Below are 23,639 nucleotides of genomic sequence, written 5' to 3'. Positions count from 1 at the left end.
CACGAGCTCGCTGGCGGTCGCTCACCCTCAGTGAAAAGGGTGTTGTCATCCGTGGGGTAAGCGGGTGCGTGCTCACGTTCTTCAGCTTTGCGCAGTGGCAGTATCGTAGCCAATGAGGTTTATCCGAGGCGCGATTATTGCTAATTGAAAACTTTTCCCAATACCCCGCCATGACGACTTGAAATATAGTCGGCATTGGCAATTTTTGACAGTCTCTACGGAGACTGAATCTTATTTGTACAAAAAAAGATTAGTATGTTCTTATTGTTTCTAGGTTTACAATTTTTGTCGTACTCTTTTTCATAGCTGACTCTGTAACTTACACTATAGTTCTGACCATCACTTACTTCGAGGCTTGCATAAATCTTCTGTTCGTAGAGTCGGTTGATATCATCCAATTTTATCACTTTCAGTCGTTCTATTTTCTCAATTTCATTTAGTATCAGAATGTTATCTAGTAAGTCGGTTCTTCGTATTAGGTGCCCAACGTATTGAAGCTTCAGCGTCAGTCCTTCCAATGAATATTCACCACTGATTTGGTTTTTTAGGGTTGGATCTCCTTGTTGTCCAAGGGACTCTCAAGAGTTTTCCAAAACCACAGTTCAAGCGCATCAGCTTTCTTTATGGTCCTACTCTCACACCCATGTGAAAACTGAATTTCAGGTGGGATCTACGGGGAGTTTACGTCTCTTCGAGGTAAAGCATGCCTCACGGAGTTTGTTGGTTTCAGTTGCGGCGTTTTCTTATGTATTTTTAATCACCGTGACTTAGGGGTACGTGTCTAACGCCAGTATTCTTGCCTGGAAAAACCCATGGACAATGGAGTCTGTCGGGCTAAAAGCCCACGAGGGTCGCAAAGAGTTGGACATGACAGCACGCATGCATCCTGTCACACCTGGAAGTTCATTCTGGAGGTTTCCCACAGTACCACGTGATTTTGGTTGTAATATTGTAGTTATACCCTGGGAGCTCACAGTTGCCAAATGACCCATTCTGCTCCCATCACCCCTGAAAAGGCAGGGATTCTTAAAGAGGATCACGGATGTGCAGAACCAGACGGAGGTCTGAAAATTTTTCATCTATTTACTTTTAAAAGGACCAGGAGGTGGTCCAGGGGTTAAGACTCCATACTCCCAGTTGGGGCTTCCCTTGTAGCTCAGTACGTAAAGAATCTGCCTATAGTGCAGGAGACCGGGTTCGATCCCTGCGTTGGGAAGATGCTCTGGAGAAGGAAATGGCAACCCACTCCAGTATCCTTGCCTGGACAATCTCATGGACAGAGGAGCCCGGTAGGTTGCAGTCCATGTGGTCCAAAGAGTCGGGCACGACTGAACGACTAACACTCCCAGTTCGGGGGCCTGGGTTCAATCCCAGGTCAGGGAACTAGATCTCGCATGACACAACAAAAATCACATATCATAACTGAGATCCGTTGCAGTCAAATAAATAAATACATATATTTAAAGGAAAAAACGAAGAGGAGGGGAATGGACACAATAGACTTGTTCAGGTCCCACTATGGAGTCCTGGGCAGAGCGGCTCTTGGAACCAAGTCTCCTTACTCTTAATAGGGATGCTGAGTTCCACTATAGTGGCTACCTCTAGTTTTGTCCCTTAGGAAGCCAGGTGTGTCTATGAACAGAAGGCCTCAGGAGTCCTACCCTTGGCATGGCAGATTGTGGACCTGCTTAGGCCGCCACTCATGAATCATTCCTCTGGCCTCTAGCAAAAGGATGCCGCTTACGCGGGGAGGTGGTGGGCGAGCATCCACTGGTTCAAAGCAGCACCGGGTGTGTCGGAGCTGGGAGGAGGGGGAGGAGGGGAGGGCGGGGGAAGGCTCCAGTGTCATCAGACTCTTTTCTGCTTCAGAGAACTCAGAGTCTTGAGACAGACCACAAACAAACATATGAACTAGATAATTACAGATTATTTCAATATTATAAAGAAAATAAACAGGGACACGTGATGGAGTCATCCAGGAGACCAGCCAAGATCCAACAGCAACAACTATTGAGCACTGACTGTGTGTCAGACTCCATGTGAAGCGCTTACTTCATATCCCAGACTCCACACAAAGTGCTTAATATGCTTTATTTCACTTAATTCTCACAGAAATCATCTTGCTATTCCTTTTTTTTTTTTCAAGCAGCACTATTAAGGGATAATTGATATTCAATAAACTGCACATATTTAAAGCATACAGTTTGATGACTTTTAAAAACATGTACACCCATGAAACCATTTCTGCAAACCAGCTGGTGAACATATCCATGACTCCCCAAAGTTTCCTGGTGTTCCTTGGCAACCCATCCCTCCCAGGCATCTCTCCCCACTAGCCCCCTCCTGCTGCCATCACTATAGATTAGTTTTCGTTTGTTAGGATTTTATACAAACAGAATCTACACTATGTGATTTTTTTTTTGAGACTGATCTTTTTAATAAAAGTGTTCCTGCGGTCCATCCAGGTTGTTGCATGTATCACTGGTGCATTCTTTTCCCTTGCTGAATAGTTTTCCATTAATGGAAATACCAGGGTTTGTTCAACCGTTCACCTGTGGAAGGACACTGGCTTGTTCCCAGTATTTTGCTACCACAAATAAAGCTGCTAAGAGTATTCCTGTACAAGGTGAGCAAAAGTTTTGTGTGAGAAAAAGTTTGTTTTTGGCTGTGACGAGTCTTTGTTGCGGCACTAGGGGCTTTCCCCAGTTTTGGACCGTGGAGGCTGCTCTTTGCGGTGTTGTGCAGCCTGCTCATTTCAGGGGCTTCTCTTGTTGCGAAGCACAGGCTCCAGGGCACACAGGCTCAGGAGTTGTGGCTCTCAGACTTAGTTGCTCTGCAGCCTGTGGAATCTTCCTGGACCAGGGATCAAATCCCAATCCCCTGCCTTGGCAGGTGAATTTGTATCCACTGGACCATCAGAGAAGTCTCTGAGCATAAATTTTTTTAATTCTCTGGGTTGTATAGTCAGTTGCATGTTTAGTTTTTTTAGAAGCTACCACATTATCTTTCAGAGTGGCTTTCATTTCCATGTTATTTTTCATCTACAGTTCTTAAAAATCTCAGCAACCAAGGGGAAGGGATAGTAGTGACTCTGGGAAGGTCACAGCTATATTTAAAATGGATAACCAACAAGGACCTATTGTATAGCAAAAAAAAAAAAAAACCTCAGCAAGTCCCTCTGCCTTTTTTCTTTCCTTCATGAGAGTGATTTTTTTTTTTAAGAGTCCAAGACAGTTATCTAACTCTCACATTCCAACTTCACTGATTGCGTTCCCCTTATTTCCTGTAATCAAGACCATAGCTTGATTTGATTCAATAGGACTTCCGAGATGGCCTTGTGAACTTGGTATTACACCTGCCACTATAATCAATGCTGAATTTAAATGCCAGGGTGAGCAGTAACTGCTCTCTGTTGTAAACGTGCACTTTCCTCTGTGTAGTCAGTAATCTGTGGTATGAACAATCCTTGACAGAGGAACTGTTTGGTACTAAAAAAGCCCTTTTCTTTCCACAACCATGCCTTTAAACCACTTTCTGACCAGTCATCAAAATATAGCTAAGTAAGATAAATTAACATCACTTCTCTGGAACCCAGGGAAGGTTTGGTAAGACCAAGGAATACCCTGTGGTCCCAGAAAAGGGAAGAAGAGTCCCTAATTGACCCAAATGTATCAGAATTGATGGAAAGAGGGGGTGAGTGATAGCTGCCAAAGGGGCATCCCAAATATAGGAACTACAAGAGGAGCCAACATGTGCTACCCAAAGACTGAAATTTCAAGGAGCTAAAAATATCCGTGATACTGTGGTCTGAAAATGCACTCCAACCATTTCTTTTCACCTTAGTTGGTTGCCAAGATGGCTAACCTGGGTGTCAAAACAGGTCTGGAAGAGACAAAACAAGAATGCTCCCTCCCATGGCAAATTTTGTGTTGATTGGAAAATCAGATGATGCTCTAGCGAACACGTGATTGTGTGTGTGTGATTTTCTTGGAATTCATAATAACAAGTAAGTAATGACTCATTTGTAAGCAGTTACAAGAAAGAAAAGCATGGAAAGAACACCAAAAATATGAACAAAACAATGCTGAAAAGCAAAACAATGGTTTCTTAAAAATATTTGTTTATTTTTGATTGTGCTTGATCTTCATTGCTCCGCTCGAGCTTTCACTACTTTCGGAGAGTGGGGACTACCCTCTAGGTGTGTGTGCAGACTTGTTATTGCGATGGATTCTCTTGCTGTGGAGCACAGGCTCTAGGGCATGAGGGCTTCAGTAGTTGCGGCACACGGGCTCAGTAGCTGCAGCTTCCTGGCTCCAGAGCACAGGTTCAGTAGTTGCGGCACACAGGCTCAGTTGCCCTGAGGCATGTGGGATCTTCCCGGACCAGGGACTGAACCAGTATCTCCTGAATTAACCACTGGACTACTAGGAAAAATTCATGGAACATACATGTAATATTTTGCTCTCAGTTCTACTGGAATTTTTCTTTGCGTAGTTTGAGTTACATTGACTTTTTTAATTGAAGTAAAATTCACAGAACATAAAATGAACAAATTTTCAAGTGGATCCATTTTATTTTCACATTAGTTTCTGTTTCACTATCTAATTTTTATCTGATAATAAAATTACTGCATGTTGGTATATCAAATCCAGATATTATATATAATGTATACAGCAGGGACAGTCAATAATCACCATAATTCCACCTCCAGGACTTGAGAAAACAGCCGCAGATAGGGGAGATTATTCCTCCAAATTGTTCTATTTATGTGTCAACCTAATTATTAACATTGGATTATACTCTACATTCAGTTCTGCGTGTGTGTGCGTGCTCAGTAGCTTCAGTCATGTCCAAGTCTTTGTGACCTCATGGACTGCAGCCCGCCAGAATCCTCTGTCCATGGGATTCTCCAGGTAAGAATACTGGAGTGGGTTGCTGTGCCCTCCTCCAGGGGATCTTCCTGACCCAGTGATCGAACTTGCATCTCCTGCTTTGGAGACAGGTTGAGCCACTGGGGAACCCCACATCCAGTTCTACTATTTCCTTTTACTCTCTGCTGAACTGAGATGGTGGACCTATTTTCCATGTCAGCACATAGCTCTCCTCTTTCCATACAGATACATCCCACTTCAGCTCACCAGTCCCCTATGGATGGACATTTAGGTGGTTGCCAGATTTTTCCAATGATGAGCAATACTATGATGAATATCCTTGAATGTGCATCTTTGCCAACTCATGGGGTATCTTGGGGGGAATTCTGCCTCCTAGTAAGCGATCTCTAGGGGAAATTCTGTAGGTGAGATTGCTTGCACAAAAGCCATTCATATTTTGCATTTTATTTCTTTTTCTAAGAACTTTATTTAGTAGTTCTTTTTTTTTTTTTTTTTTTTTTGCTGCGCTGGGTCTGCTGCTGCATGCAAGCTTCCCCTTGTGTTGCGCAAAATGTGGGATCTTAGTTCCCTAACAAGGGATGGAATCCTCTTCCCCTGCGTTGGAAGGCAGATTCCTAACCACTGGACCACCAGGGCAATTCCCACATTTTGCATTTTAATTTTCCTTTGGTTGCACTGCAGGGTGCTCTCAGCTGTGAAAGCGTGGCATCCTAACCACTGGACCACCAGGGAATTCTTCATATCGTGCATTTTAAGAGGTGCCCCCAAGTTGGGTTCCCCCAACACTATACCAATGAATCCTCCCACAAAGCCACATAGGAGAGCGTCTGGAGAATGTTCGATGTGTGTGTTTGGACATGTTCTGCAGCTTTCACAGGACTCTTCTGGGTTAGGGAGGGGAAGTAGGAGGAGGGTGAATTCATATCCAGTTCCAACACTTGTTTGTTCTCCTTTCCAGGCAGAAAGCAGGGAGAAGGGGCTGGGTTGGGTGAGGTAATCCTGACCCTCTCCCCTTCCACCATGTATGGAAATATGCTTGGAAACATCAGTTCAAGATGGAGCCAACCCCCACCCCACCCCCTCCACTCCTGTTGCCTGAGCCAGCCTGGACCTACTGGCTTCAGGGGACGGAAGGCTGGACTCAGAGGACTATTTCAGCAGGGAGAGGGTCTATAAGCCCCAAAACAATCTTCCCAGTGTTCGAGTCACTGCAGGCTGGCTGCAGGAATCACTGGCTTCTCTTGGTTAAAAATATCCCATGCCCGAGGGGCCCTCAGTTCCTGTCTCAGAAGGGAGCTGGCTCCCATTTCTTCATCACTGGGGAAATGAACTGAGATCAATTGATTTTTTTTTTTCCATGAAGCTTTGAAAACAGATTTTCTGGGTTCAAATCCTTGGTCCAGGGCTTCCCTGGTGGCTCAGTGGAAAAGTATCTGCCTGCCAATGTAGGAGACAGGGATTGATCTGGGTTTGATCCCTGGTCTGGGAAGATCTCACACACCGCAGAACAACTAAGTCTGGGCACCACAACTATTGAGTCTGTGCGCTAGAGCCTGGGAGCCCCAACCGCTGAGCCCATGTGTCACAACCACTGAAGCCTGCACTCCCTAGAGCGTGTGCTCCGCAACAGAAGCAGCTACCTCAATGAGCACGTTACAACGAGAGAGAAGCCCTGGCTCACCACAAGGAGAAAAAAGCCTGCGCAACCACAGAGACTCAGCACAGCTGAAACTAACTAAATAAAATTATATATATATATATATATATATATATACACATATATATAAAATCCTTGCTCCACCGTTCACTAACTGCATGACCTTAGGCTGCTTGCTTAACTTCTCTGTGCCTCAGTTTTCCTGGCTGAAAAAGGCGTGCCGGAGTCATCACATCTATCCCAGAAGCCAGCGGGTCTCCACCCTGGCTGAGCATTTAAAATTTCATCTGGGGAACTTTTAACAAATCCTGATACCCAGACTGCATTCTGGGTCAACTCAATCAGAATTTCTTGAGTGTTAGTTCTGGGGCAAAAAAAAAAAAAAAATTTTTTTAAAGCTTTCCAGATCATTCTGACGTGCCAGTGCTGTAGAGATTTTGTGGGTGTTAAATGAGATCATATAGGCAAAAGGCTCCCTGTAGTACCTGACATAGAGTTATATACTTTGGTGGGTGTTGTAGGATCAATTATCCAAGCCTGGATGGTGGTCAGGGAAGATTTCCTGGAGGAGGGGGTGGTTGAGCTGTGAAATGAGGGAAGACAGAAGTTAACCAGGAGAAAGAGGACAGGATGCATTTCAGCCAAGTTATCAGCAGGGGTCTGAAGCCAGGAGAATGTGGCCTCTTGGGGGAATTGAAAGCCATTCCCTGTGACTGGAGCTGAGAAAGGAGAGTTGAGGAGAAGATACCTTGCTCTGGGTCTTCTAATGAGGTCAGAGGTCCTGGGCAGTCATTGGGCTTTATTTTGGTGTCAGCAAGGTTTTAAGCAGGACTGTGAGTTGGGGGTGCGTGTGTGTTAAGTCGCTTCAGTTGTGTCTGACTCTTTGCCACCCTAGGGACCCTATAGCCTGCCAGGCTCCCCTCTCCATGGGATTCTCCAGGCAAGAATACTGAAGTGGGTTGCCATTTCCTGCTCCAGGGGAGTGGGGGGTGGCCTCCCCCCAAATTCAGGAATAGCAGAGCCTTCTCAAGGCACTGTGTCCAAGCCTTCTGGGGAAGTTTAAACTTGCTGAGGAGTGTGACACAATCCCCAAGCCCCCCTTCAGGAGCTATGACCTAGACTCTGAAGTCAGACAGTCTTGGGTTTGAATCCCGGCTTTGCCACATCATACCTGTGTGATATAGGGCAGGTGACTTCATTTATGAGCCTCAGTTTCCTGTCCTGGAAAACAGGCATAGAACCCCCCATTGGATCGTTGCAAGGATTAAATGAGATAATAATGTAAATAACTTAACAGGTGTTTCCCACATGCTAAGCAATAAATGTTCTCAATATGTGTGAAAAAGAATGGTCTATAAGAATCTACAACTGGTCATTAATTTGGGGGGGAATTACGGGAATCTGCCTGCAATACAGGACACCCGGGTTTGATTCCTGGGTTGGGAAGATCCCCTGGAGAAGGAAATGGCAACCCACTCCAGTATTCTTGCCTGGAGAATCCCATGGACAGAGGAGCCTGGCGGGGTAGTCTATGGGGTCACAGGAGTTGGACATGACTGAGCAACTAAACTATCACCACAGGGATCTTTTTGGGCTTCCCAGGTGGTGCAGCAGTAAAGAGCCTGTCTGCCAATGCAGGAGCCACAGGAGAGGCAGGTTTGATCTCTGGGTCGGGAAGATCCCCATGAAGAAGGCATGACAACCCATTCCAGTATTCTTGCCCGGAAAATTCCATGGACAGAGGAGCCTGGCGGGCTACAGTCCATGGGATTGCAAACAGCTGGACATGACTGAGTGACTAACACACGCACACATCCCCTCTTTATTCCCAACATCAATTAGTGCAGTGGTAACTTTCATTCATTCAATTAACAGATGTTATTAAAACATTAATAGATGTTATTCAGACAACATATTTTTATTGAGCACTTACTGTATCCTGTGTCCTGTGCCAGGCACTGGGTAGAGCAGTGAATGAGACAAACCTGGCCTTTGCCTTCCTGAAGCCTAGCCTCTAGGAGGAGACAGACAGATGCAAGTGACTGCATAAGTATTTCATTACAGTTCCTCGGTATCTATGATTGGTTCCAGGAGCCCCAATATACCAAAATCCTTAGATGCTTAAGTCCATAGTCAGCCCTGTGTCTCCGGTTCTGCATTCACAAATTCAGTTAATCTCAGGTCTTGTAGTACTATCTACATTTGTTGAAAAAAAAAAAATCCTTTGAAATAACTTTGTAATTCCCTGGCAGTCCAGTGGTTAGGAATCTTTGGGGCGTTCACTGCTCAGATCACAGGTTTAATCCCTAGTTGGGGAAGTAAGATCCTGCAAGCCAAGCAGCCAAAAACAACAACAAACAAACAAAACACCTGCTTATTAGTGGACCTGTGCAGTTCAAACCAGTGTTTTCCAAGAGTCAACTGTACAATTATGAGGAGTGCTAAAATCAGGTCATAATCACAGGAGCCCTGACATAGTCTACAGACCAAGGAATGGTTTTCTGAGAAAATGTCTTTTAGGTTGAAATCTCCCCACTCCCCCAAATAATGATGCCAGCTAACATTTAAATCCGTGCCGTCCAAGGTGGTAGCCACTAGCCAACATGAGGCTCTTGAGTCCTAGGACTGTGGCTAGTGGAAATGAAACGGGGTGTAAGTGTAACATACAAATGCAATTTCAGAGACTTCCTATTAAAAAAGAAGTGAGCTATCTAACTGATATTTTTATTTTGATTACAAATTGAAATGGTAACATTTAGGACAGACTAGATAAAATATACTAAGGTTCATTTTAACTATTTCTGTTGATCTTTTTCAATGCGACTACTAGAAAATTTTTAATTACATACATTGCATTTTGTTTCTAGGGGATAAGCCCTGAGTTCCCAGGAGTAGGAAATGGCAACCCAGTCCAGTATTCTTGCCTGGAAAATCCTATGAACATAGGAGCCTGGTGGGGTACAGTCTATGGGACTGCGAAGAGTTGGACACCACTGAACAACTGAGCACGGCATACCTATCCCTGAGTTAGACAGTGCTTGTTGATGACCAGGGATATCAGTTCAGTTCAGTTCAGTTCAGTCGCTCAGTCGTGTCCGACTCTTTGCGACCCCATGAATCACAGCACGCCAGGCCTCCCTGTCCATCACCAACTCCCGGAGTTCACTCAAACTCATGTCCATCGAGTCGGTGATGCCATCCAGCCATCTCATTCTCTGTCGTCCCCGTCTCCTCCCGCCCCCAATCCTTCCCAGCATCAGAGTCTTTTCCAGTGAGTCAAGTCTTCACATGAGGTGGCCAAAGTATTGGAGTTTCAGCTTTAGTATCAGTCCTTCCAATGAACACCCAGGACTGATCTCCTTTAGAATGGACTGGTTGGATCTCCTTGCAGTCCAAGGGACTCTCAAGAGTCTTCTCCAGCACCACAGTTCAAACGCATCAATTCTTCGGCGATCAGCTTTCTTCACAGTCCAACTCTCACATCCATACATGTCCACTGGAAAAACCATAGCCTTGACTAGACGGACCTTTGTTGGCAAAGTAATGTCTTTGCTTTTCAATATACTATCTAGGTTGGTCATAACTTTCCTTCCAAGGAGTGCTAAGTCACTTCAGTCGTGTCCGACTCTGTGTGACCCCATAGACGGAAGCCCACCAGGCTCCCCCGTCCCTGGGATTCTCCAGGCAATAACACTGGAGTGGATTGCCATTTCCTTCTCCAGGGAGTAAGCGTCTTTTAATTTCATGGCTGCAATCAGCATCTGCAGTGATTGTGGAGCCCAAAAAAATAAAGTCTGACACTGTTTTCACTGTTTCCCCATCTATTTCCCATGAAGTGATGGGACCAGATGCCATGATCTTTGTTTTCTGAATGTTGAGCTTCAAGCCAACCTTTTCACGCTCCTCTTTCACTTTCATCAAGAGGCTTTTTAGTTCCTCTTCACTTTCTGCCATAAGGGTGGTGTCATCTGTAAATGTGTAGTATCTTGTTTAATCCTATGATGACTTTGACAGGTAGCTATTATTTATCTACTTTCTGCAGATAAGGAAACAGATGCAAAGAGTAAAATGGATCGAGATTCACCACCATCAAGGAAGATAGCTGGAATTGGGTGTTTCTTAGTCCACTGAGCTGTGTACTTAACCTCCACCCTACATTGCTGAGCAGAGGGGCCCTGGGCTGGGACAGGAAGAGGCATCCAGAGCCATGAACATGGAAAGAACAACACACATGTAGAGGCAGACATTCCATGGACTAGAGAGCCCTCAGCAACCTCGGCCATGGAGTGGTCCCTCGGTGCATCCACCTTCTTGGAGGTTGTCTTCTCATTGTGGGGACCCTGAATTCAGTTTTGGCAGTGCTGTCCATCAGTGTCCTGTCAATGTCAGTTCTTTTTTTTAGAGACTGTTTTTTTTCCATCAACCTATTTCCATATGAAGAATTTGTGGAGACTTTCCCACCCGCCCCCCACCCTGTCGTCCAGTGGCTAAGACTCTGTGCTCCCAAGGCAGGGGGCCCGGGTTTGATCCCTGGTTGGGGAACTAGGTCCTACATGCTGCAACTAGGCATTTGCATGCCATAACTGAAGATTCTGCGTGCTGCAACTAAGACCCAGTGCAGCAAAAAAAAAAAGGAAAAGTTTGTAGAAGAACAGCCTAAGACTCATTCAGAGTCCTGAGTGGTGGGAGCGGCAGACCAGTCTTCAGCGGGGAACTGCGGAATAGGCCCACACCTCCTGACCATCCACCAACTCAGGTTGAGCATCGGTGAACTCAGGAGCTGGAGCGGTCCATTCACCCTGAAATGCCTCCTTGGTCACAGCCTTCTCAGCTGCCGCCCGCTCTTCCTTGTCAATCCCTTTCAGCATCTCCATAGAAGGAAAGATCGGGCATGACCTTCCAGGGTGTTCACAGGAGATGGTGTCGCGCATGCGCAGAACTTCTCGGGTGAGCACCACGTCAGACCCCCTGAGTGAGCTCCCTTGTTGCCACACGGGATGGCCGGGCCCACGGAACACAGAGGAGAGTCTGTGTCACATAGATCAATGGAAGGCAGGTGAAGAGACTTCTGTGAGAGGCTGGTGGTCAGTCCTGAGATTAGTAACCACCAGAAGCCTTCGCCGGAGAAGGCAACGGCAAGCCACTCCAGTACTCTTGCCTAGAAAATCTCAGGGACGGAGGAGCCTGGTAGGCTGCAGTCCATGGGGTCGCTACGAATCGGACATGACTGAGCGACTTCACTTTCATTTTTCACTTTCACACATTGGAGAAGGAAATGGCAACCCACTCCAGTGTTCTTGCCTGGAGAATCCCAGGGACGGGGGAGCCTGATGGGCTGCCGTCTATAGGGTCACACAGAGTCGGACGACTGAAGTGACTTAGCAGCAGCAGCAGCAGAAGCCTTGGCTCCTAGAAGGCTGCCTAGATCTGGTTAGTGAAGGTTCCAAGAGTGAAGCGGCTAGCAATAGGAATGGCCCCAGTGGCAGCAGCAAACTTCAGCACAGCCCACAGGCCAGTATTCTCGGAGGAAACAACGCTGATGTCCACTGGGTTTTCAATGACAACGATGGCATGAGCTGCCAACAGAAGCTTCTGCAAGGTTCTCTTCAGATTTATGATGTAGACGCCATGACTTTTCCTTTTGTAGACATGCTGTTTCATTTGAAAGTTAAAGTTGGTGCCACCTAAGTGGGTTTCCCTTCCTTGGTGGCTCAATGGTAAAGAAATCTGCCTGCAATGCAGGAGAAGCAAGAGAAGCAGGTAAGATCCCTGTGTCAGGAAGATCCCCTGGAGGAGAAAATGCAACCCGCTCCAGTATTCTTGCTAGAAAATTCCATGGACAGAGGAGCCTGGCGAGCTCCATGCGGTCACAAACAGTTGGGCATGACTGAGTGACTGATCACACACACACACAAGTGAGTTTCTGATGAAAGGAATTTGAGGACACCCTCCTCCTTATTTGCAGGACATCAAGGGCTCTGGATATGGTGAAAGTTTCCCTTTAAGTTACGATGGGAATCCAGAACAATGCCATATGGACCCCAGTCTGGGTAGCGAGGAGAGGCAACATCAGTTCATCTTGAGGAAGTATGAGGAAACCTGGTTTGAATTAACCAAGTCTGATGGCTCAGGGATGGGAATCCCCAAGGGGAGGAAATCCCAGGTAAGGGACTGAGTGTCCAAGGTCACAGCACTGAACTGCAAAGCTTCAGTTCTCTTTAGAACATTCAAGTTGATGTGCTTAGTCATTCAGTCATATTTGACTCTTCAACCCCATGGACTGTAGCCCGGTGGGCTCCTCTGTCCATGGGAGTCTCCAGGCAAGAATACTGAAGTGAGTAGTCATTTGCTTCTCCAGGGGATCTTCCTGACCCATAGATCAAACCCACCTCTTGCATTGCAGACAGATTTTTTTCCCCGACTGAGCCACCAGGGAAGCCCCTCCTTAGAACTTCACCCACCAAAGGCATAATTGCCAGCTTATTTGATGTTTTCCTTTCCAGGGAATATTGCTTTGAAAAGAAAGGTTTGAGGGACTTCCCCAGTGGTTCAATGGTCAAAAATACACCTTGCAATGCAAGGAACTCAGGTTTGATCCCTGGTTGGGGAACTAGGATCCCATGTGCCAGGGCACAACTAAGCCTGTGCACTCCAACTAGAGAGCCTGAGAGCCACAATGAAAGATCCCACATGACACAGCTAAGACCCGACAGAGCCAAATAAATAAATAAATACTAAAAAAATAGTTGATCCACCTTAAAAAAAAAAGGGGGCTTGAGACCTTTGACACAGGGACACCTGGATGCTGTGGGATTGGTCTAAGGACAATGGTTTCACCCAGCAGAGTAGCAGCTGTCCTGCAGAGGCCTCAGTTAGGCCTTCCCAGGTTCATATCTCAGTCTTCCCACTTATTAGCTCCGTGACCTTGGGTAACTCAATCTCTCTGGTCTTAACTTTTCCAACTGAAAAAGGGGATACTAGTGGTCATTTCCTAGGCTTGTGGTCAGAATTAAATGCAAGAAAGCACGGAAAGCACCCAGCTCACAGCCTGTTCATTCTATTGATAGTACTGGCACTCAATAAATGGCAGGTGGAAAAAAAAAATGGCAGGTGGTGCTAAGACATGATTTCTGAGTCTGTGAGAGCAAAGTCCCTCTGGGGTCTGGAGTGGCAGTGGGGTGTTTCAGGAAACCATGCCCAGCACTGGGTGTAACCTCCTTGTAGTTTTTCCCTTAGGGTCTAAGGTGGGGTCCTTTCTGCTCTGTCCAGGATTTTGGAAAAGTCTCCTTCTAGGGAGGATGGATATGTGTAAGATTAAAGAATATATAAACTTGAAAATGGGCTTCCCTGGGTAGTTCAGCAGTAAACAATCCAATGCAGAAGACCCCAGAGAGTGGGTTTGATCCCTGGGTTGGGAAGATTCCCCTGGAGAAGGAAGTGGCCCCACTCCAGTATTCTTGCCTGGAGAATTCTATGGGCAGAGGAGCCTGGCTAGCTACAGTCCATGGGGTCCCAAAGAGTCAGATAAGCCTTAGTGACTAAACAACAACAAATCTTGACAATATTGAATCTGGCCTCAAAGGCTGGGCTGAGAGATTGCACTGCCACGGATCCAGAGGGGGACCCCAGGAAAGGTTCTTCAAACGTCCCTAGCCTTCAGTTCAGTTCAGTTCAGTCGCTCAGTCCTGTTCGACTCTTTGCGACCCCATGAATCACAGCACGCCAGGCCTCCCTGTCCATCACCAACTCCCGGAGTTCATTCAAACTCACGTCCATCGAGTCGGTGATGCCATCCAGCCATCTCATTCTCTGTCGTCCCCTTCTCCTCCCGCCCCCAATCTTTCCCAGCATCAGAGTCTTTTCCAGTGAGTCAAGTCTTCACATGAGGTGGCCAAAGTATTGGAGTTTCAGCTTTAGCATCAGTCCTTCCAATGAACACCCAGGATTGATCTCCTTTAGAATGAACTGGTTGGATCTCCTTGCAGTCCAAGGGACTCTCAAGAGTCTTCTCCAACACCACAGTTCAAAAGCATCAATTCTTCGGCGATCAGCTTTCTTCACAGTCCAACTCTCACATCCATACATGACCACGGGAAAAACCATAGCCTTGACTAGACGGACCTGGTACCAATTTAGGGTCTTCTTCGGTGGGGTGGCAACTTACTGGAAGATGGACGTAGATGGACTGGCGGACAAATCTGACTCTCCAGTGGACAGCGGTGTGATAAGTGAGTGACCGATGGACGGATAGACACAGGTGAGATTGTGAGACGTCAAGACAGGCGGATGGATATGTTAGCCAGACAGTCAGGCATGCGACCACGAGACAGAAAGACAGAGGACTAGAAACCTGGGAGCCTCCCACCTGCCGGCTTGGCCACAAGGCGGCGCGGCCGCCCCGCCCAGAGACGCCCGCTGCCCCGGCTGGGCGCGCTCTCGCGGGTCGGCGGAGGGGGCGTGGCCAGCGGCCTCGCGGGGGCGCCTACGGGCGGAGCGCGCGGCGGGGGCGGGGCGCGCGTGCTCGCGGGGGCGGCCGGGGGCGGGGCGCGCGTGCTCGCGGGGGCGGGCCGAACGGCGGGCGCGGGCGCGCGCGGCGGCGGCGGCGCGTTCCGTTCCGGGCCGAGGCTCGCGGCGGAAAAGTTGCGCGGCGGCGAGGAGCGGCCCCGGGACAGGCAGCGAGCGCGACGCCGAGCCGGCTCCCGGCGCCCGCGGCCCCCCCACCATGGACGACCTCGGTGAGTGACTGGAGGGGCTGAGGGAGAAGGCAGCGAGGGGCGCGCGGCCCCGGGCCCCGGGCCTGGGCGGGCGCGAGCGAGCGCGCGAGCGGCGGGCTGAAGCCCACCCGCTCCGGCCCGGGTCCCGGCTCTGGTTCCGGCCAGTCCCGGCTCGGAGGGACCGGATCCCTGGCTGGGCCTGAGTCCCAGGCCAGGCCAGCCGCCGTGCTCACAGCCGCCACCCCTTCGCCTCGAGGACAGCCCCACCTCCGGAGCCCCCGACCTCGGGGATCCACCCCCATCTCCCAGCTCTGCCTCAGGGACCTGCTTGCTGGTCAGGGACCCGCCCGGTTCGCCTCAGGGACAGGCCCCACTGCCGGGACCTGACCACCTCCCCCGCTGCGGGACCCTCACTTCACACAGCGCTCCCCCACCCCCATCGCACAGTTGGAACACCCAATTTGGGGATCAGCTGCCTGATCGCGCAGCCGGGGCCTGCTCCCAGCCGCTGGAGGACCACCCCCACTTCACAGATGGACATCCGGCACCTCAGGGGTAGCTCCTCCGAGTCTACCCCTTTTATTTCACAGGTCAGATTCACAGGTTAGGGATGAGCCTCCATGACCACATACCCACAAAGACAAGTCTCCTTTCTGCCCCACTAAGGCCCCGGGTCCATTTCACTACCCTGGCCACTCAGTGGACCAGCCCCTCCGCTTTCATATCGCAGACCAGCCTCATCCTAGAAGCGTAAGCTGGGGAGACAGACTGGTGAAGTGCCAGGGGAATGAGGTGGGAAGTGGGCCCCCGAGGTATGGCCATCTCTGAACGTGTCCAGGCTGGTAGTACCTTGCGGGAAGCCACACAGGTAAGGAGGATAGGATGCCCAGAACAGAGTTTTACTGTTTTCATGTGACTGAAGCTCCCAAACTATTTTTTTTCAGTCCAGCCTTGATCTGGAGTTTGGGCAGAAGAAAGTATCTTCTGGAACCAAATGCTAAACCCACAGTGGTGCTGGGGTTCTAGGAATGCCTTGAGCCCTGGAGTGGGAGAATTCACTCTCCCTCCCTCCCTTCATGCCTGGAGCTGGAAGGCCTCTGAGCCGGGGAGTTGAGGAGGGGGAGGAAAGTTTCTTCTCTGTAGGAGCCTTGTCTTCCCTCTATGGACTGTGGGTGGCTTGTGTGACCACTGATGCTTTCTCTGTCTCAAGCTCTTAGGGGTGGATTCATCAGACAGGACTGATGGGCCCTCCCCCGAGCCTCACAGGGCACTAAATTAAGACTGGTTATTTGTAGGCGCTGGACTTCCAAGGGAACAGAGAGGAGGATTGGGGTGTGACTGCTTCCCAGAAGCTTCCTTTAGGGATCAGGATACGTCCCCAACCCCCTGATCCCCAAGATCCTGGAGCTGGGGAGAGTGTGCGGTCCTGCCTGTTTTGCAGAATACAATGGCTGCCAAGCATAGTTCTGTCTTTGGGTCAGGCTTGGCACCCATTTTTCCAGCACACTCAAGGTTGGCATGGCTTCCAGGCAGGTATTTTTTTTTTTTTTTCGCATAAAAATAACTGAACTGAAAGGAGGTGGGGGATATTTTTCGAATCAGGATTTGAAAGTCTCAATGCTTTCCCTGTGGGAACGCACAAGCAGAGTCACAGTTTCTGAAATGCTGGTGTGGGTTCCATTGCTTCCAGACAGGCCCTGTGCTGTTTGAAGGACTGAGAAAGTCTTTGTAGAGTTCCCTGTTGAAGCCCGGAATTCCTGTCCTCTGACAGTCTTCCATTTAGGGCCAGGAAACTGAGTTCGTCTCTGAAAGGAAAGAAAGTGTCCTGGCAGAGCAGATTGTAGGAATTTAGATTTGCTATTCCCCGAGCCTCAACTGTCCTGTCTTCACAGTAACTCTTTTTGAAGAGCCCCTTAAGGGTCCCTGCTATCACTACTGCCGGCCTTTTACAAATGGAGAAAACTGAGGCTAAGGGCGGTTGATTCACTGGCCCCAGGTTGCACAGTCGTAAGATGACAAAATCATGACTGGAAGCCCAATCTCTCACTCCTACATCTGCAGCTCTTTGCACCATCAGGCCTTTCTTCGTGACGAGGGGGTCTCAGAGAGGTGATGGCTGCCACCTGTAACTACTTCTCCTGCCTCCCCCCACAGGCTCCTCAGTTGTCTGAATCTGGGCTGCCTGGCTTCCTTGGCCTAAGCTCCCAGGGGGCCAGCCACGCCTGGCTGACCGACTGGAGCCTGAGGTGGGCGGAATGGGGCGTGCAGGAGGAGAGAGGAATTCGCCTCTGCTCTCAGCCCCCATCAGCTGTCTGGATGGCCGCTCAGCACCCTGCCCGTCAGCTGTTTTCCTTAGTTAGGCTGGACCCAGAGGCCAAGCCTCTTGTTTTTATTTTTCTCCTGAGAGTGGTGTCAGCTGTGAGCCTCTTGGTTCCTAAAAGAAAAGCGTCTGACCTGTGGCAAGTCTAGAGGGGTCAGAGTCTGTGCTGTGACTTTGTTTTTTATTTTTCAGTCTAAAAGAAAAAAATTGGGCGCCCTCCCCTCCCTGTAGCTGCTAGTGATAAACTCACCATGTGTTGTTTAATAAGTTACAAAGTTGTAGCTCTTGGGGCAGAAAACCATCAGTAAACACAGAACGTCCTGCCCTTCCCTGTGTGTTCTGTCTGCTCTGTGCTACGCGGTGGCTGCTGGTGGCTTTCCTCATTACTGTTTCGATGCTGGTTTGGCTGGGAGTTCTCGGTGTTCCAGTTCTGGCTGGAGTTTCCTGGACAGAGTTCTCACAACACGGAGAGGCACTCTGGTTATGTTCTGCTCCCCCCCTTCACGTTTTTTAGTGCGCTTGGGGGGTGGGGGGATGGGGACTGTGACCACAGCTGGGGGCTAATAGTGATCACATGCGTTTGATAGGAGCCAGGCATCCTACTCAGCACTCCTTGGTATCATCACAGAGATTCCGGAGGGAGGCGTTTAATCCCCTCTTGATGGACTCAGAAATCTGAGTCAGGAAAGTTCAGTGAGGGCGCTGGGGTTGTAACCCAGGTCGATCCACTTCCAGACCTGGTCATCGTCATAATAAGGTAGTACGTCCGAACGTGCTCAGTCACATCCGACTCTTTCCAACCCCATGGACTGTAATCCACCAGGCTGCTCTATCCATGGGGATTCTCCAGGCTAGATTACTAGAGTGGGTTGCCATGCCCTCCTCCAGGGTATCTTCCCTACCCAGGGATTGAACTACCCTCTCCTGCACTGCAGGAAGATTCTTTACTTCTAAGCCCCATGGGGGAAGCTTTAATGAGTTAGTAAGTGCTTGGTAATCAACTAGGGGAATGAGCCATGGGGCCTGCTGAGTAATTGCTAGGTACCTTTTAAACCTCTGCCCTTGGGGCCATTGTTCCGTATGGTCTGGGTGGCAGTGGGTAGGCTGGTTCAGGCCTCGATAGCTTTGCCATTCCCATCCCTCGCAGGGGGAGCAGCCAGCTGTTGGCAATGCCCAGTTGCCACTGGGATCTGGATCTGTCTCCTTGCATCTTCTCAGCAGTCTTGACCCTCTGGAACACAGTGCCTCATTGTCCTTGTGGGGGGAGTACTGGGGAGCAGGGGAATTGCCTGGGGCATTCCAGGCTACGGAGCCTCTCTGTTTCCATGGAAAGTCTGGACTTTGGGCTCGCCCATCTGTGGTGCCTCTGTGTGTTAGGGCAGGGTCAAGGGCACCCAGCTGCTGGGCCTGTGGCAGGGGTGGCCCATGGGGTGATGGTGTGCTCCTCGGGGGGCCCTGTGTTAGCCCCAGATTTCCTAGGCTGTGCGCTAGTGAGGTGCGGAGCGGGCACTCAGACCCTGGTTGTTTGGTTCTTCAGCAGGTGCCCTTTCTGCTGGGCAGCCAGAGCTTGGTGGGGAGAGGTTCGGGCTGCTGCGGGCCAGAGCCCTGCCACTGTGGGTTTGAGTCCCCCTGAGGGAACATCCCAGGATCCTCATGCCTGAGGGTACTGACTTCCCAAAGCTTCCCTGAGGCCTTTCTCTTGTTCCAAGGGCAGAAGAACTGCCTCCACTTCACTGTGGTTCCAGCCCTCCCCTGGGTCATCCTGCTTTCAATGTCTTCATTCTTGACCACAGCTGTCTGTAGAGCACTTTGCTGCTTTATACGGTCTTTGCAGAACCCTTTCCGTAATGTTTCTTGAGCCCTTACTGTGTGTGAGCCCTGGGCTGGGCACCTTACGCGCGTTCTCACTGAATCGCGTTCGCCCTACGAGGCCGGTTCCGTTACTGTTGCTGCCACCTGTTTTACAGATGATGAGATGGAGGCGCAGATAGGGTGAGCCCCCTTGCCCGAGTTCTGTGACTCGCGAGTGGCAGGGCTGGGATTTTAATCTTGTAACCCATTTTCCACGTCTGTTCCTGATACTGGACTGGATCTGGTTTGCCCATTGGTTTGATCGCCTTCTGTTTCTAGAATGCTGTTTTTCACCCTTCCCATACCCCCAGTCTCTTTTTTTTTTTGGCCACCACACAGCGTGCGGGAATCTCGGTTCAGGACTTGAACCCGTGTCCCCTGCAGCAGAGGTGTGGAGTCGAACCCCCGGTCTGCCGGGGGCGCCGCTCGTTTCCTCTTCAGTCTCACACCGTCCTTTCCTGCTCTCCGTGGCTTCCTCCCTCTCGTCGCTGCTTTCTCGAGGATGCCGTGCTCGGGACAGGATGCCAGGCACTTACGGCAGTGTCTCCTGCTCGGTGGAGGACCTGCCTTCTCTCTCGCTGTCCACTGTCCATCCAGTGGTTAGCCTCAAGACAGAGCTGCGCGCTTCCAGCACAGCTGGGGGCCCGGGGCCCGCGCTCCCTCTTGTACTCTTTGGGTTGGAGTCAGAAGCCCTCTGTGCCCCTCAACGCTGTACACGCTCCTGTCTTTGTTCAGGTGTTGCCACTTGGAGTCAGCCCATTTCCAGAGGAAGAAGGCTTCAGAAACCCTTCAGGTGGGGAACTGAGGATATCTTGTGAGAGGGAGGAGGAAGAGAAAGCATTAGGAAGTTGAATTTTCCCAGAAATCTTGACAAACCAACAGCTTAAAAGGGGTGGCCGGGGAACTGCCCTGATGGTCCAGTGAGTGGGACTCCAAGCTTCACTGCAGGGGGCGTGGGTTCTGTTCCTGGCCAGGGAACTGAGAACCTGCATGCCTTACAGTGTGACCAAAATAAAAATAATGAAGTAAAATAAAATAGATAAGTGTCCAGAGATCATCTCCTGACCTGGGATAGGCCTGGAGCCTCATGGCCTCCCAGGTCCATTTTGCCTTTTCAGTTGCAGTCCTGTTGGGAGCCTCACATTTATCCTCAAGCGTCCATTCTCGACCAGATAAGTCTCACACCTAATGGATTGATGGCCTAACCAGTGGGGCTCAGGGGAGGCCGTGGATGCTGGGCCAGAGGCAGGCAGAACGTGTGGTTGGCCAGGCCCAGCAGAGCCCCAGTGGCCAAGTTTCCCCTTAAAGATGGCCTCTTAATGCTTATTTCTTGTGTGATTGTGGTATTGTGGTTTTATGGGAGAACGTTGTTATTCTTAGGTGCAGGCGAAAGTATTTGGGAGTGAAGTGTCACCATTCTGCACCTCAGTTTTAAACGATGTGGTAGAAAACGTGGGGGGGATGTGTATGTACTGTGTGTATTCGTAAGGAGGGAAAGAGAGGAAGCTTGTGTGTGTGTGTCCAAAAAAATGGCCGAACATCAGCTGTGACTGAATCTAGGTAGAGGGTGTGTGGGTGCTCACCGCGGTGGCCTTTCGGTTTCTCTGTGTGTTTAGACCTTTGCATGATAAAAAGTTGGGGGAGAGAAGGTGAGAAAACCTTGCTTTTCCCCAGTGGGCTTGGAGTCCTTCCATCAGGGACGCGCATCAGTTGCCTACCTGTGATTGACCCGAGTGACTCTCGGCCCCCCGTAACTCGGACGCAGGCGGTGGAAAGACCGGGTGGGTAGAGACAGGAGCCAGGCAGGCCTGGCATGGGAGTGACTGGTGATGCCGCCGGGGACGGGGACACACAGTGACCCATGCGGGAAAGAGGACAGGCCCAGTGGAGACAACGAGCATCACTGGTGTGGAGGCAGCCTCTGGGGTTATTCTGAGTGTGGCGATGTGAACCAGACCTTGGTCCGGGCAAGCAAGACGCAGGCTCCGGCGGGAGTTGGGAAGGGGTGGCCTGGGTGGGATGCGGAGAGCCGCCTCTGGGCAGCCCGGGGGGAGGGGATGACGTGCCTTTTGCTTCACATCAGGAGAACCTCTTATCTGTGGCCAAAGAAACACCATAGCTGGTGGGCAGTGGAGGCCGGAGTGGCCCCAGGCTCTTGCTTGCCGCCCCTCTTGGCCATTCAGTTCTCCAGACTTGAGGCTCCCGCTCCTGGCATCCCCACTCCCAGGTCCCTCCTGTCTTGGTTTCTGCCTACTCCAAAGCCTGTCCATCAGACCTCACATCTCTGTGGGAGAAACAGCTTGATTCCCACACTGGTGGCCCCCTTGGCTTAGAGAGCCCCTGGTGCCCACTAGAAGCATTTAGCACTCTGTCAGCCCTCCTTAAAGGAGTGCCTCACACGAGGGTCTTGTCTGAGCCTCACATCTGTCCGTCTATCCCCATGCAAGGACTCTGAGGCTGGCCGCTGGGTCCTGATCACGGGGTCGTCCTCGGGAGGTCTCAGCGCCGTGTGTCCGACCTGACCGCCTGTTTGAGGAGCAGAATGACGTGTGTTTTATGGGCGGGGGGGGGAGATGGGGAGGGGTGGTGCTGGGAGGAAGCTTTATGTAATTCTTGGCTGGGACTCAGGTAATTGTTTTAATGAAATGGAATGCAGCTTATTCAGAACGCGCTTGGCAGAAACAGCCATGTTCTGTTCTGTGTTCTTGTTGGGGAGAGCGAGTCACACATTCGAGGAGGCCGATTGGGAAGAGAGTGGAGCCTGGGGTGAGCATGAGCAAGGTGGGCGGAGGCCTCCGGGGATCTCCTCTCCCTTCACTGCGGGGATCCTCGGCCGGCTGGACTCTTCCCCTGGACACCAGTCTGGGTGCCTTTCTGAACGGATGCCTCTTGCAGCAATAGCAAGACCCTATTACAGCACGCGGGCTGTAAACAGAGCCTGAGGCTGCCTCCCTGGGTGTCAGGAGGCCAAGTGCCGTGGGCTTGGGAGTGCTCGGCACACAGTCGACAGACCCTTTGAGGTATCGGTCTGTTACTCACTGCACCCCCATCTTCCCACCTTGACACCTCCTGTAACTCCCTGGGCGCCCCCCACCCCCCACCCCGCCATCTCCCATCAGTGTGGACATTCGCGCCTGGATGTGACCTATCCACAGAAAACACCCCGTTCCGCTTTCCTTCTGGTTTCTTCCCCCCGACCCTGTTTGTCCTTCCTAACTTCTTTTTTTCTTCTTTTTTTCCTGGACACACCCTGTGGCATGTGGGACCTCAGTTCCCCAACCAGAGATCAAACCCACACCCCGTGCATTGGAAAGCAGAATCTTAACCACTGGACCTCTCAAGAAATCCCCCTCCTGACTTCTTTAGTTTCCTCCTTGTCCTGTTTTCAGTGCGGCCTGGGCCATTCTTCCATGCTTTTGTCTTTGGCTGAGAGTGTGTCCCATTCTGTAGCAGCCATATTTCCCCCTCCCTTCCTTAAATTCTGCTTCTCTGAAGATCCCCCATTCTCTGAAGAACCACCCGCCGCCTCCCAGCCCACCTCCTTCCCCACCTCCGTCTCTGATCCCTTTTTGGGGACACCAGTGCATTTTTGCAAAGGCTTTTTCTGGGCCCCCTGTTTCTCTCCTAGGTATCCAGGTCAGTTTATCTACTTGCGTGACCTGTTTTATCACTTGAATGCTGGTGATGCCTAAATTTATATTTCCACCCCTGACGTGGATTCTATTGTCCAGATTCTTCCGGTCTGCACGCCAGCAAAGATCCAGCTCATTTCCTTCTCACTCTCTCTTCGCCGCCTTTGTCTGTTGTCCGCTCTGTTTTCGTCCCCTCCCTTCTCTTGGCCTGTGTTAAACTGTTTCTGCCACATTTTACAGTTTAGAAAACATGTTTATGTGCTTCATCATCTTTGATGATTCTGACAGAAGCCTTTTGGGGTAAGCGGTGGTTTCCCCATTTTACAAATGAGGAAGCTAAACTGCAGCTCGGGGCACAGAGGAAGGGGACACTCCCAAGTGTCACCACAGATAATGTTGCGAGAGCTTGATCTTAGGTCTTCGAGTGCCCCAGCCAGTTCTCTTTTTGGTCCTTCTATGCTGGAAGCCTGAAGGCATGGATGGGAGGTCACAGGTTGCATGTGGCTTGCAGACCCGTGTCACTTGACCTTCATGGTATTTAAACATACTCAGAATTGGACACCAGCATTGAAA

General features: G+C 50.1%; 1 protein-coding gene, 1 non-coding gene and 1 pseudogene across 9 annotated transcripts in view; 2 read left to right on the top strand and 1 right to left on the bottom strand.

Moving 5' to 3' along the window:
- The first annotated feature begins 83 nt into the window (after positions 1-83).
- Positions 84-224, top strand: LOC129542923 (U4 spliceosomal RNA). Its single transcript, XR_008683181.1, has one exon. It is a non-coding gene; the product is annotated as a U4 spliceosomal RNA (small nuclear RNA).
- Positions 225-11,252: 11,028 nt separating this feature from the next.
- Positions 11,253-15,273, bottom strand: LOC129542316 (small ribosomal subunit protein uS2 pseudogene; annotated as a pseudogene).
- Positions 15,123-23,639, top strand: part of PXN (paxillin) — a 43,249-nt gene continuing 34,732 nt past the window's right edge. For 3 of the 8 annotated variants that reach the window (XM_088828249.1, XM_088828248.1, XM_055404346.2), the window contains exon 1: positions 15,125-15,284. In XM_088828249.1, coding sequence (XP_088684375.1) covers positions 15,272-15,284 — 13 coding nt within the window. In that variant the 5' untranslated portion in view covers positions 15,125-15,271. Of the gene's footprint in view, positions 15,285-20,169; positions 20,228-23,639 lie in introns of those variants that run through there. The other 5 variants (XM_088828244.1, XM_088828243.1, XM_055404344.2 and 2 more) reach the window with 3 other exon arrangements.

This window comes from Moschus berezovskii, chromosome 19 (genome assembly GCF_049115385.1).
Source record: "Moschus berezovskii isolate FMDL1 chromosome 19, NW_MosBer_1.0, whole genome shotgun sequence".
NCBI classification, from domain to species: Eukaryota; Metazoa; Chordata; class Mammalia; order Artiodactyla; family Moschidae; genus Moschus; species Moschus berezovskii.
This window is presented reverse-complemented; position numbering and strand designations above follow the sequence as displayed.